Source organism: Pseudorca crassidens, chromosome 16, assembly GCF_039906515.1.
Source record: "Pseudorca crassidens isolate mPseCra1 chromosome 16, mPseCra1.hap1, whole genome shotgun sequence".
In the NCBI taxonomy this organism is placed as follows: Eukaryota; Metazoa; Chordata; class Mammalia; order Artiodactyla; family Delphinidae; genus Pseudorca; species Pseudorca crassidens.
In genome coordinates this window covers 48473575-48487725 of record NC_090311.1, presented here as the reverse complement: position 1 = coordinate 48487725, position 14151 = coordinate 48473575, and the positions used below count along the sequence as shown (strand labels likewise).

The 14151-nt window shown below is 56.4% G+C and overlaps 1 protein-coding gene across 7 annotated transcripts in view; it reads left to right on the top strand.

The window, feature by feature from the left end:
* Positions 1–14151, top strand: part of LDB3 (LIM domain binding 3) — a 67137-nt gene that overhangs the window by 25834 nt on the left and 27152 nt on the right. For 4 of the 7 annotated variants that reach the window (XR_010935898.1, XM_067710310.1, XM_067710309.1 and 1 more), the window contains 2 exons: positions 9018–9200; positions 12316–12458. Coding sequence is in view for 6 of the 7 variants with exons in the window: in XM_067710310.1 (XP_067566411.1) it covers positions 9018–9200; positions 12316–12458 (326 nt within the window). In the remaining variant the exon portion in view is untranslated. Of the gene's footprint in view, positions 1–2697; positions 3485–9017; positions 9201–12315; positions 12459–14151 lie in introns of those variants that run through there. The other 3 variants (XM_067710312.1, XM_067710311.1, XM_067710313.1) reach the window with 2 other exon arrangements.

The window sequence follows — 14151 nt, the reverse complement described above, 5'->3', positions numbered from 1 at the left end:
GGGCTTGAATCTGCAAGGCATCTGGATCCCACTGCTTGGGCGTAGCCATCCTGGAGGGCCCCGGTGTGTAACTCAGGCATCTCCTGGTCCCCACCTTGTGGTGCCGCTGTCTACACGTTCAGTCTCTGTGTCTACATAAATGCTCCCCTCAGTAAAGACCTCCGCATCTCTTCCTGGTCCCCAAGCATTAAGAAAAATGTTGATTTTAGTGACCAGTTCCCAGAGGAGTTGAAGGTGAGGGTTGCGTTGTACAACAGTGCGTCTGCAAACAATGTAAACACCCTCTGAAGTCCCTTCTCCGACGTGCCACCGTCCAAGGTTCTGTTTCCTCTCCACCCCACCCCCACTTCTAACAGAGCACCAGGACTCACTGGTTTCCCCCTCCTCCGCCTGCAGCCTCCCTGGGCATGTCAGTGTCCTCCTTCTTCCCCGTGCACGCTCAGCTCTGTCCCGGCTCACGGGCAGACTCTCCTGGTGCTGGCGCAGCTCAGGGCTGGTAGCGAGAGTTTCGTGGATTTTCAGTCTTCGGTGTTCTGCCAGCCTAGCAAGTTCAAAATTCACAACTGGAGAGACCAGGACACACCCGGGTGTCACCTGAGCCCTCCTTTTTGTCCTGGGACCTCCCTCCCTTTCTCTTTCACCCGCTCTCCAATCTCTTCCCGTCTCTTCTCGTCCTCCCTCTTCTTGCTTCTCTCTTTGGCTAGCTGTGAATTTCCCAACCGCTCCAAGCAGAGCAGACTCACTACCCTCGCCGATTCTCCAGGACTGTTCCTGACCCTGTCACTGAGCATTGATGAAAAAGTCTTGGGCCTGGCTGGGCAAACTGGCCGCGTCTGTGTCCTGGGTGGTCTCTATGGGCTGGTCCATTGTTGCCGCCTGTGGTGCTGTCTGCAGGGGTATGTGGGCTCCGCCGCAGGGCCTGGGCTTCTGCTGTCATTGCCCCTTCTCCCCAACCTAGGAGAGGCAGTAGCAGGGGATGCCTGGCACTTAGATCGTGGTTCTGCCTCTGACTTTCCGTGTGGCTTTAGGCTATCCGTGTGATGTGTTTGGGCCTTGGCTTCTTCTTGGTATTAGGCAAGTTTGGACCAGTGGTTTTCAAATATGTTAGCAGGGGGCCCCTCTTGTCAAACAGGCTCTTACACAGAGACCCATATGCAGGACTTAAGGTATAGGGGAGAGTCTGTCAGGTAATACAGATGTGGGAAGGTGGCCAGGTGTACACGTGGGGACACAGGACTGTTACCATACGGAAACGTAAGACCAGCATTGCCCCATCCTCTGACTTTTAAAGACCTAAAGCCGATCTTCCTGATCTTTACATGCTGGCGATTCATTGGTTAAACTATTCATCTTGAGACAATTGCAGATTGGCATGTAGTTATAAGAAATAGTACAGAGAGATCCTGTGTAGCCTTTACCCCCACTGGTAGCGTCTTGGCAAAACGATAGTACGATATATCCCTACCAGGGTGTTGACACTGATACAGTCGAATGCAGAATACTTCCATCACCTCGGGATCCCCCCATGTTGCCCTGGGCCACACCCACCTCCCTACTGTGCACGCCCTGTCCTTAACCCACAGCAGCCACTAACCCGTTATCCGTTCTCTGTTTCTATAATTTTGTCATTTCAAGGATGTTATGCAAATGGAATCGTACAGCCTGAGACTTTATGGGATGGGCTTTTTCAGTCCGCCTAATTCTCTGGGGGTTCATCCAAGTTTTGGAGTGTACCAATGGTTCATGCATGTCTTTTTATTGCCAAGTAGTGTTCCATCATCTGGATATAGCAATTAATTTTTTAAATGAGTTTTCAAAACTGTCCAGGTTAAACACACTGCGTTTGTGGCTAGATGTGGCCCCTGGGCCACCAATTGGCACCTCTGTTCTGGGGGATGTTAGAGGCCCCTCTGGCCTGGAGGATCTAGGGTTCTGGCATCTGTGGCCCTGGCCTTTCCCAGGCACACTGTCTCCTCCATTTCTCCATTTCTGGCCGTTCCTTACCTGCTTTGTCCTATGCCCTCAGCTGAGCAGGCTGTGGGCTGAGCCCCAGAGGCCTTGCTGGTGGGAAGTCCTGGCCCTCAGTATGTGTGCCAGCGGCCTTGTGAGTATGCGTTTGCACGTGTGTGCCTGGCTATGCTCAGCCCTAGGTGGGCGGGGCAGTCAGTGGTGTTTGAAGGCTTCTCTCTGGGGACAGAAAAGAGTTGGGAGAGACTGGGGCAGCACAGGGAGATGGCAGGTCTGCTCACCAAGCCTCATCACGGGGACAGGCGTTCTTCCTTCTTGATGCCCAGCTAGGGGACAGAGACCATGCAAGGCTCACCTGCCTATGGGGTTCAGTCCCGAGAGCCCACAGCCAAAGCAGCCCTGCCCAGCTCTAACCACATGGGCCAGGGAGAACCCAGAGACCCCCCCATTTGCCCAGCCTGCCCTCAGACTCTTCAGCCAGGCCCCTTCTACATGGCTCACTCAAGTCGGGAACATCTGTCCCTCCGTCCTGGTCCTTGCGACTCTGCCTGACCCCCTGGAAAGTACCCCCCGGGTGGCAAAGCCTCTCCAAGCTGAATCCCTTCCTCCCTCCCATGCCCTCTGCCCCGGCTCTCAGACAGGGTGATGGCGGACACACCCCCTAACCCCTTTCTTTCTTCCTTTCTCTCTCTCTGTCTCTGTCTCTCTGTTTCTCTCTTTGTGCCACAGGGAAAGGTTTGAAACGGAACGTAACAGCCCACGTTTTGCCAAATTGCGCAACTGGCACCATGGCCTTTCAGCCCAAATCCTTAATGTTAAAAGCTAAAAGGCTGTCTGGAGCCCCTCACCCCTCTCAGGCCGGACCCCCTCCCTCCTTCCCCCCACACAGATCTGGCATGTGAGCCCCACGGCGATGCTTGAGAATGTATAGCTGTGCTGGGGGGCACCTTCGCTAGTCACCTGCAGCAGTTGTGCTCTCTGCCCGCCCTAGAGCTGATGGCCGAGGCCCAGCCCCACGCAGCACTGCACCCACTCTACCCCCACCCTTCAGTGCAACCCTCACCACCCCCCAGATAGCCCAAGCGTCTGCTCCCCTGTACAGGACCTTCCTGTAGATCAGAGAGAACGTGATGGGGTTTGCTGGCAGAACACCCCAGAACCAAGGGAAACAGAATGTGTCACTGGTCCACTTCCCACCAACCTCAGCTCCTGGGAGGGGCAGCCTGGCCTAGTGCCATCCTGGAACAAGCTGCCCATAGATCAGGGTCCTGAGAAGAGGCCAATTCCCCGGCCCCCCTCACTCCTTTGTGCCCTCTGGAGCCCAGGCAGCCCAGGACAGGGCTCCCTATAGAGGAAGAGGAGGCCCCAGGGTGGATGAGGTAGAGGCCCTTCCTGGTCATGGTGAGATTGGAGCAAGTGTTCTCCTCTCTGTGCTGTGTGTGCTGCTCCCTAGTTCTCTCTCCTGTACATATAAGCATGCTCATTCTGAAATAAAGAGGATTTGAAATGAACCAAACCAGCCCCAGTCCTGCTGTGCCTGTGTGCATGTCACCAAAGGGGGCAGGTCTGAGATGGGGCGAGGATAGGTACCTACAGAAGAGGTGCAGGGGCAGTGCCCGCCGGGGCTGGGACCTGGTGAGCTCTGCCCACCACTGTTTTCCTACCCCTAGGGCCCTGCCCAGGGCTGCAGGGCGCAGACAGAGAGGACAGCAGGTGAGAATCTGTGCTGCGGGCTGGTGGGCAGCTTTAGCCTCCTTCGGGGTAGCGTGTGCGTGGACAGAGGAGCGGGATCTGAATGCCCGCGCCTCTCCTCCCATACCCAGCCACAGCCAGCAGGCCGAGCCGTCCCTCCCTCCCATCAGAAAGCGTGCCACAGCCCCTGGCCCAGGAAGGCACTGCTCACGCTCAACCCTGGTCCAGCAGGGAGACACACCTGAACTAAGGAGCGGCTCACAGGGGAAATGCTGGGGGCCCCCCGTGGGCTGGGCCCCGGCTCAGGGGAGAGGAGCTGGGAGGTATGCCTGGTGGAGACTTGCTCAGGTGGCAGGAAGGAGGGGAAGGCCCTTGCTCCTGGCCTCCACACACCTATGGCCTTGTCCTGGTCCTGGGCGTTTGGGAAGGGCCGGGCTGGCAGGCTTATGTCCTCCCCACCCACCCGTCTGCCCATCAGCCTCACCCCTGACTGGAGGAACCACAAGCTGAGAACATGAGATAGTCGGCACTTGGCAAATAATGACCGGTGCTGAGGCCCATCCCTCAGGGCTCCCTCACCACCCCTGGGGCTAGACTGGGCCACAGCCTCGTGCCCACCCCCGCTGCCTGGGCACAGGCTCTCTTTCTCACCCTGGGGACCTTGGCAATCCGGTCTAGAAGAGCTGGCCAGGGAGACTGTTCTGTCCTGCCTACCACCTTGAGATGCTCCCCAAAGCCCCCCACCAACCTGTTCCACCTTGGCCTCCCGTCTCTTCCTGCCTCTAGCAGTCTGACTCCAGGGCCAAGGCAAAGACCAGGCGAGGCAGGCTGGCTAGGGGGTCAACTGGGGAGGTGGGGGGAGGGTGGTGGTGCTTCTGCCTGCATCTAGGCATCCTGGAGCACACTCATACTTAGCTGACCTTTTACTGAGGACTTCCGAGGCCAAGGGTAGGTTGGGGGTTGGGGGCTGCCAGACAGAGAGAGGTCCCAGGTAGTGGGTGTCCTAAGGCTGGCAGAGGACCTGAGCCAATCCATCGGAGCTGGTGGCCTCCCCATCCCCCGTCCCCATCCCCCCGGCCTGTCGGAGCCCTCCTGGATCCACCTGATGGTTTGCTTTCCAGCCTGCCTGGTGCCTCCCCAGTGACCCCAGGCCACTGCATGCAGCACCTTGGGTGGCCCCAGGCCAGGGCTCTGTGTAAAGCCCTCTGGAGTAAATGGGAGAGATGTCCTCATTCAGCATTCTGTGTCCTTGGGCATTAGTCAAGGCACTGTGCCTAGCTGCTGTAGGTACAGAAGGAATCAGAAAGAGCTGATGTGATTGTGGCTGACCGTAATGCAAGGCTGATCATGTGAGGTCCAGAGACAGGGGGCGCTCCTCCGATTGGAGGATCAGAGAAGGCTTCCTGGAAGAAGGGGTCTGTGTGTTTGATCTTCCGGAACAGTTAGGAGTGGGGCATGTGCAGTTATGGAAGGCTGCACAGGTACTCTAAGCAGACAGAGCAGAGGTGCTGGGTCAGTGTCCCAGAACCCTGACTTAATCATTTTGGCTGGAATGGAGGGCGTGCAGAGGATGTTATGGTTAGTAGCGGTCTGGAGCTGAAATGCCAGGCTCTGGGTTTTGACTGTATTCCAACACAATGTGGAACGAGTGAAAGCTGCAGGGCACCAGTCACACTACAGCCTGTGGGGATCGTTGCGGACTGCACAGTTCTTGAGGGGTGTCATCACCTAGACTGCAGTGTCAGTGTGGCCCCTGGAGTCATGCAGGGCAACAGCCCAGCTGCAGAGTGACATGGTCAGGGCTGCCCTGAGCAGTAGTCATCAGGCTGCAAGGTGGAATGCTAGGTAGGCAGGTGGCAGCATGAACAATTTCAAGACCAACCACTTGACTGGCATTCTATCATCATCCAATCAACAGAGATGTTCATATTCCATTCTCCATCATCACCCCAGTAATGGCAAACCGCGCCCAGAACCATCAGTCACAGCACCTCCACCATCATCAACATTTCCAGCCTGAGCCCAATGACTACAAACCCCCAGGCCCAGCACCACCACCATCAACACCATCCCTATCCTTTCCATACCTAGTACCATTGTCATCAGTAAGAGCATAACCAAAGGCTACCACAACAGAGCAGGGTGCAGGGTTAGCACACTGCACCCTGATGCCAGCTGGGTAGAGGGATGGGCTGAAAAGGGGACTGGAGCCAGGCTGTGTTTCTCCTTTGGCCACACCCTCCCCATGCAGCCACCAGCAGTCAATATAGTTGGGTTGGGTTGGTTTTTGCTTAGATGTTTAAGGTGAATTATGACCAAGGCAGGAGGCAGCTATAGAGTCCTAGACCAGGCTGGGGTGATCTGACGGGTACTGTCTTTAGGACTGAAGCCAGGGTCTAGTAAGTTCTCTGCAGTGCTTGCTTTCTGAGACACCCCCCTCCTCCTTGGGGTTTCTGGGGGCTCAGGGAACTTCAGGCAGGAACTGACCTGGAAAAGAACCCAAGATCCTTCAGGATGCTCTTCAATGCCACTCCTACCTCCTCGAGGCCCTGGTTGCTTGGTGTCTGCAGACAGTGGTCCTAGATAGGATGCCCCTCAGCCAGAACCCCAAGCAGCAGGCTCACGTGCATGTCCTTGGTCCTGCCCTGTGGTAGGGTCACATCCAGCCCCAGCTTCACCCCACAGAATCCAGGGTTCACATGGAGCTATGCCTGGGGAGAGCCGCAGGTAAGCTGGTCTGACAGGGAATTGGAGCACAGGGGACAGGCAAAGCCAGTTTCCTATTTGCCCTGCAGAATACTTTCCCCAGCCTGGGTATTTTCATCACTGCTGTCCTCGATTCCCAGAAGCCCACTGGAAGCACGTGGCCGTGTCAGGGAGAAACAGATAAAGGAGAGGGGTGTCCTCTGTCAGGCGGAGCCTTCCCAGGCCATACATGTCCATGCCATGGGGCTCTGAGCAGCCAGTTCAGCAGTGTGGTGTCAGGACCTGCAACTGTTTCTCTGAGGCGGCCACTTCACAGGCATGGCTTCCAGAAGCCAGGTTCTTTCATGAAGGGTGAGGAAGTGGCTCATGGAAGGGCCAGGGCTGGGTACCACCACAGGCCTAAGAGCTGGGCTGTCCAAGGCTTCCTCTCTGAACCACTAAGCTGGGAAAGAGCTGCACAGGGCATGGCCACTGCCCTTGTCCAGCCTGGATGTTTCCTATGCAGTCCCAGAGAAGAATGGTGCGCCCTCCCCTGAGGCAGTCCGCTCAGCCTTGCCTCTTCTCCAGTCCTCTTCTTCCCTGACCCTCTCGTGCTATTTCATGCCTTTCTCTACCATACACTTCACTGGATGGAGGAGAGCACGTCGTGACGCTTTGGTCAATAGCTCATGGCCCCCTGGCATCCCTACCTGGGACAGACCTTTGTAGTACCTTGGTCCTCAAAGTGTGGTCCACGGACCAGCAGCATCAGCATCACCTGAAAGCTTGTCAGAAATGTAGACTCTCAGCCCCACCCCATACCTGCTGGGCCAGAAGCTGCATTTTAACAAGATTCCCAGGCAATTTGCCTGCATATTAAAGTCTGAGAAGTGGTATAGTGGTTAGCGATCACGCCTATCTCTGCCAGTTGGTAGCAATGTGATGTTTTAGCAGAGATTCAATCTTTCTGGACCTCAGGTTCCTCATCTGTAAAATGAGGATCTTGATACCAATCGCCCAGTGAGGTTGAAAGGATCAAATGGAGTAATGGGGTGCCGCTTATACAGCTGTTTAGGGCAAGGCCTGGCATATGGTAAGCACTCAGAGAGGGAAGAGGATTATTCTAATTATTTCAAATAAGAATAGAGCCTTTTGTTGGGGAAAGATTCTCCTTGACTGATTGCATGAAGAAGGTTCTTTGTTCCTGTATGAGGGACCCCTTGAGGTACTAGGTAAGGCTTCAAATCCACATGCCTCAGTCAGAGCCTGCTGTCACTGCCGGAAAGTTCTAGGAGATCCTTCAGGATGCTCTTCAATGCCACTCCTACCTCCTCGAGGAGGAGCAATTCAATTCTCTCAGTCTCCATTCCTTCACTTATTAAAAAGAATTGATAATACCCACACCAGAGGGTTTTTGTGAGAATTAAAGACATAGGCCTGGCACATAGTAGGAGGTCAATAATTGAATTTCATAGCATAAGGAAAATCATTTCCACCTATAGGAGTTGCAGTATCCTGTCGCCATTGTAACAAGTACAGACACATCTTAGTCCAACAACCCATGTACATTTCTTTGCTTTCCTATAATTTAATTTTTATTCCCTCCCTCATTTCACAGGTGGCCGAAATCTAATCTCATCGACCCAGGCTCTGATGTTCCTCTTGTCTGGGGTGGTTTTGGGAAAGAGGGGCTTGCAGAATGCCAAGGAGGGTGGGGTGGGGAGTCTGGGCACCTGGTCCTTGATCATGGTCTACCTGTGCTGGCATCTGCTGGGCTATCTCCATCCGTCTGGTCACACTGGTCCACACTGGCAGAGCAGTCACCTCTCATGTTCCCAAGTACAGGGACTTTCAGATGCGCAGGCGCTCAGGGCCACGTCAGTGTCACTCTCAGGTGTGTGGGAAACTGTCTACAACCCCCAGGCCACAGGATGGCCTACAGGTCTTTGGGCTGCCTCAGGCCTGCCTGCCCCTTCACCATGGGCCTAGGCATAGGGGACCCTGGGGTCCTGCCACTTCCCCAGGGTTTGCCCAGAAAACGGGCACAGCTGCCTCTATTCTCGAATCCCTCATGCCACGTTGCCCCCTTTCTGGTCCAGATGACCTTGATCTGTCCGGCATGGTAGCTTTTACCCATCTTCCAAATGTATCATCAGTGCCCTGAGTGCTTTGCAGCCTAAAGCCCAGGCTATCACAACTTCAGAGCTTAAGCCCTTGACAACAAAATACCTTACCTCTGCTTTTGTCATTATATCATCCCTTCTCAAAGGCAAAGCGTGCCTCTGACTAAATGAGGAAGGGTGAAAGAAAGGAAAACAGGATGGGCGAGAAACCTTGGTTGATAATTTAGACTACTTTTTGACCGCACTGTTTTTATAGTACACGTTGAGAAAGACAAATTAGGAAGTACACAAAAATGGGAGGCAGGGGAATCTCACTAGGCTTGAAAATATTTTTGACGTTACTGTGATCTCCCTGTGGTCTGAGCCCTTCCGTCTTGGGGTCCTGGGTGGGCGTATTCTTTCCCTGAGCCTGGGGACAGGACTTCTGGAAGATCCTGCTCTGTTGGCAATAAGGCTGGTACCTTCCACCCAGCCTGCCTCTTCTGCAGCCACCGCCCCCCAGCAGAGGGGCGTCCTTGACCTGTTGTCTTTCTCGGTCCGCCTCATCAGCACCCCCATTGAGCATGCTCCAGTGTGCACCAGCCAGGCCAGCACCCCGCTGCTGCCCGCTTCTGCCCAGCCGCCTGCTGCTGCCTCTCCCAGCGCAGCCTCGCCACCCCTGGCCACAGCCGCTGCCCACGCTGCCACCGCCTCTGCCGCAGCCCCTGCCTCAAGCCCTGAGGACAGTCCAAGGTAACTGGCCCACAGGTGCCAGCCCTGACTGCGGGGAAGGGAGGCAGGAAAGGCCTCCCCCGGGTCCATCTGTTGGCAGCTGTGTTGGGCCCTCAGAAAGGTCCATCCAAAGTGGTTAGGACCCCAGGGCCCTGGGGACGCCAAGGCTCTGCACTGCTTGGTGCTGAGAGAGAAGGGGAAACTGGAGGTGCATTTCAGGGAAGCTCACTGGGACGTGTCACCCTGCCCCAGGGGCACATGCTCTAGGGAGAAAGGTGAAAGTCACATACACACATACAAAGTTAAATAACGAAGGGAGACTGTGTGGAAAGTCCGTGTTCCTGGAGCTGGGATTACAGAGAAAGAAAGGAAATCAAGGAGGCCTCCGTGGAGGAGGCTGCGGTAACCCACTGAAGGCGGGTCAGATTTGGGCAGATATTTAGCAACTACCTTGCCTTCTTTTGATGGAGAAGCATACTAACTCCAGAGGCACCTGATGGAGTGGGATTTACATCTCTGCTCTACCACTTACTGTCTCTAACCTTCAGAAAGTGATGTAACTCCTCTGAACCTCCGTTTCCTCATCTGCTAAGGCACTAATGCAAAGCCTATTTTATAAGGTCAGGATAGAAAAAGTGTACATAAAACACCTAGCACATAATATGCTCTCAAGTATTGCAGGTTACTGCATCCCTGCTTGCCCTCATGGGTACTCAGGCAAGTCGGGGGAGGGGTGTGTTGAGGGGTGTGTTGAAGGGTGTGGGGAGGCAGAGGGGGTGGGCTGGACAGGTCATTCTGGAGCCGCCAGGCGGTGTAACAGGCCAGGCAGGCCCAGCTCTTTCTGGGCTGTGTGGAGCTGCCAAGTTGGTGTTTGGGGTCAGAGCCAGCTTTCCCAGTCGCCACACTCCCCTCCCAGGGTTTTGCTGGAAAGACATGGCTCTAGGTCAGGGTGCATAGTTCCCTGGTGCAGCCTGAGGCCCATGAAGGGTCGGCAAAGTGGCCTGTGTGCTGCGTCCCTACCTCCGGGCTCCACAGTGACCCAGGTGGTGCTGAGCCCAGCCTTTCCCCATCCCAACTCAAGCATCAAGGGTGAGCCTGGCCCAGGCTTCCAGGGCTCCTCATATCCCAGCTTCCTGGGGACACGTAGCAAGCCGCTTCCCTTCTGCACACCGGAATCTCTTCAGGTAATCTCTTCAGGCCTTGCTCCCTGCACAAAGAAGAAACCTTGAGAAGGATAAGATATATCCCTGCTGTCTAGTGAGAAGATGCCTCCCCAGTTTGAAGGGGGGGCTTTAGATGCTGCGGCCCCGTGGATGGTCTAGCCTCATCCCTGGGGCCTCAGCCCTGTTGAAGGGCAAGCTCCAGCGCCCGCTCCAGGCCTCCGTGTCTGGGGGCCCTCGGGACTCCCTCAACGGGACAAACCCTTCCTCTACTTTGCCTTGCAAAGAGATGTGAGGCCTGGGCGGAGGCTGGAGAAGGACCTGGAGGGCTCCCTGCATCAGGCTAGAGCAGAGGGGGCCAGGGGACCACGCTCTGGGCCCTCCTTGCACACGGGCTGGGATGGAGCTAGAGGGAGCCAATGGGAGACAAATGGACGCCCAACGTGGCCTCAGAATTCTTGCTGGATATCTTAAGTCTCTGCTTGCGGCCCCAACACCAGTCTCTGGCAGAGGACCTGTAGTTCCTGGGATGCTGGGAAAGCATCCTCCACTGGTGGGAGAGTCTGGCCTTCTCCTGCCACAGTGGAAGCTGGGTACCTCTTGGACACGGCCTCTTTCTCTTCCACTGAGGCTCCTACTCCACTGGTCTTAACAGGGGTATATCAGAGAAGGGCAAGCCCAGGGAGGGGAGACAGTACCCTCATTCAGCCAGAAACACGGCAGCTTGGCGTGGCAAGCCCCCAGGTCTGGGACACTGGCTCTCTGAGACTCATTCTACCTCCAGTTGTCTGCGACATCACCACAGACCCTTCTGAATCTATTTAGGAGCCTGGCGGTGGGTTCTTAGCTCAGGGCAACCCACTCCCAGAGCCCTAGAGAAGAAGGTATTCCCTTATCCTGTGACTCTGCCCAAAGGCAGGCAGGAAGCCATGGGTGGGCAGGGGTCAGTATATTTTAAGGGGCTCACTTCTCCAGCGCTCCCATCAATGCCCCATTTGCCCTGGGGGTGGTCATGTCATCCCCCTTAGGATGTGAAAGATGCAGGGAGAGACCAGGGACGTGTTCTATAAGGTTTCATTAGTTGTAAATGAAAAAAAAAAGGGGGGGTTCACTGACTATTGGAATTGGGAAGCACTGGATCAGACAAAGTTAAACAGACTGCTTAGCTGTAGGAGCCTTCAGTTCTCTAAGAGGAGAGGCCAAGCGCAGCATTTCCTGAGGGCAATGAACTGGAACTTTTTTGTTTTCCCATCTCTTTGGTCCCATGGTCCCTGGGTCACAAGTGGGAAAAGGCTGCTTTAAGCTTCTCAGCAGATGTTCCACTGGGAGGAGGGCAACAGGAATCCTGTATGGAAGAGGAGCCTCTGAGTGTGTGTAGGGGGGGCCCGGGGTGGGGGTGGGGGTCTCCTGGCCTCCCATGAGACCTCCCCGGAGCACTCTTGCCCAGAAACCTGAGACTTTGCTGCTCCCTCCAGCAACAATAGAAAGGGGGAGGGGGAGGAGGCCAGGTGGTCTGAGGCTGTGAGGTGCCCCAAAAGGTCAGGAGGTGGAGGGAGTAGGGTAGCTCTGAACATCTCCATCTCCCCTCTCTCCTTCCTCTGCCCCCTTCCCTGCCCCAGCCCCCATTCCACAGTCTCTACCCAGGGGTTGAAGGGTTTTCACTGCTCCTATCTGGCTGGTGCCTCTACTCCCTCTCTCCTAAGGTGGTGGCACCAGCCATGGGCTGTATTTCTCAAGGTGTCTCTGCTGCTCTAACCAGACTCACCAAGACTCAGCACCCAAGGAGCAGCTTCCTCCCCCTGAGACCTCCATGGTCTTTCCTTCTCAGCCTCTGGCAGCTCCCCAGGGATATCTTTGTCAGGTTTCCTCCTGAGAGGCTCCTTAAAGATCTGGGAGCCAGCCTGCTGTGTCTCCAGGCCCCAGGGCCCGGGTGGGGCTGTCTTTCTGGCTGTTAACTCTTAACCCCTTGGTTCCAGGCCCCAGGCCTCTGCCTACAGTCCCGCTGTGGCCACCTCTCCAGCACCTGCCGCCCATACATACAGCGAGGCCCCAGCTGCCCCTGCACCCAAGCCCCGGGTTGTCACCACTGCCAGTATCCGGCCTTCTGTCTACCAGCCAGGTGAGAGGCAAAGTGGGAAGGGAGGCTGTCTAGGCTGGGCGTGGGCTCCAGGGGTCAGCTCCAAAGCCACGTCCCCCTGAAGGATGGTGGTTATAGAGGCGCTGCTGATGAGGTTTCAGCCTTCCTTTCTCCAATTGTGGGCCAGAATCTTATGGAAGCTGCCTCTGGTGCTGGGGAGACAAGTGGCCAGTGCCAGGCAGGGATGGGGCCTCCCAGCTCTTGGGAAGAGGACATTCCTGCCTGGGGATTTCCAGGCTCCAGGTGAGGAAGGGAGGGTTTAGAGGGGAGGGGCTTGTTCCTCCAGGAGTCTGGATCTGGCTCAAGGCAGAGGATAGGCAGCTGTAACAAAAATGCCACGGGCTTTGAACAGGCCTACTGCATAATGTGATGCTGGGCAAACTGCTCACCTATCTGGTCTTTGGTTTCTTCAGCTGGGACAGGCTAACTAGAGGCATGGAGAGCACATGTGACAGGCGGGAGAGTGGCCCACACAGGGTCTCCAGGTGGCTGGCCTCACTGGCTGGCTGTTCCATCGCTCTGGTCCCCATTCTCGTCACTGCGGGGACCAGGGCTCAGCCTCTGTCTTCCCTTTTCCTAGGCAAAGTTGGGCCTCTCCCCAGAGTTCCAGGGCGGTTCTCAGGCTGGCTTAGACCCCTCCTTCCCCTGCATGCCCCTGCTCAGTGAACTTAAGGGAAGATAAGACAGGGACTGAGGCAGGAAGCACCTTGCTCGGGGGAGTTGACTTGATGTGCAGGGCAGAGGAGCCACAATCAGCCCTCTGTTCTATGAAGTATACTCTGACATTAGTGCTGAGTGTGTAGACGTGGCTTTAGCGTCAGACTCCGGTGCCAGGCTCCGCTCTGCTATCTAAGGCAAAGTACTTCATCTCCCAGGCCTGTATTTCCTCGTTTAAAAAATAGGCATATTATGTACACCTGGTGCTCTGGGGATGAAATGACGCACCCAGCACAGTGCTTGGCACACAGGAGGTGCCCTTCTCTGTCTCTTCAGAAGCAAGAACACAAAGTTCTGGGTTAAAAGTCCACAGGATTAGGAAGCAATTTGCAGCGGGCTGCTGTGGTGAAAAATCTCCTATGGAGGTAGAGGAAGCAGCTGCTCTGCGGAGATGGGGGGCACAGGAGGGAGGGTGATAAGGAGCTGGGAGGAGCAGCGGCAGATGGAGGGGGCGCAGGGAGAGTATTTCCGCCTGGGTGCGGGCTCCGCTCCCAGGCAGGTCCTTCTGGGCATCTTCCGGGGCGGGCCCCGGGTTTCGGCGCCCCGGCCCCGGCCGCCGACTTTCCTCTGCAGGCCCGCCAGGGGGAGGCACGGCTCCGGGGGCGCGCACCGCCGGGCCACCCCCTGGCGTCTGTCTCCTCCTCCTTCCGGCACTGGAGCCCGGGGCGGGGCGAGACGTGCTGGAGCCCTGGAGCTGCCGGCCTCTGCGGAGTTCCCAGGCCTTGCAGACGTTAACTCATTCCTGCCCGGAGGGAAGGAGGCCACCGGGCGGCGCGCGCCTGAGCCGGCCTGCTTCTGCCCCCTCTCCTGAGGGTGGGGTCCCAGGGAGGCTGGCAGGTGGTGTGGGGAGAAACGAGGATCGTGGACCCGGGCCCCTCCCCTCCTCTCCACCGCCGACCCCGGGCCCGGGGAGAGCGGGGAGCCCGCGTGCCATCCGAGCTGCAGCTCCCCGCGAGGG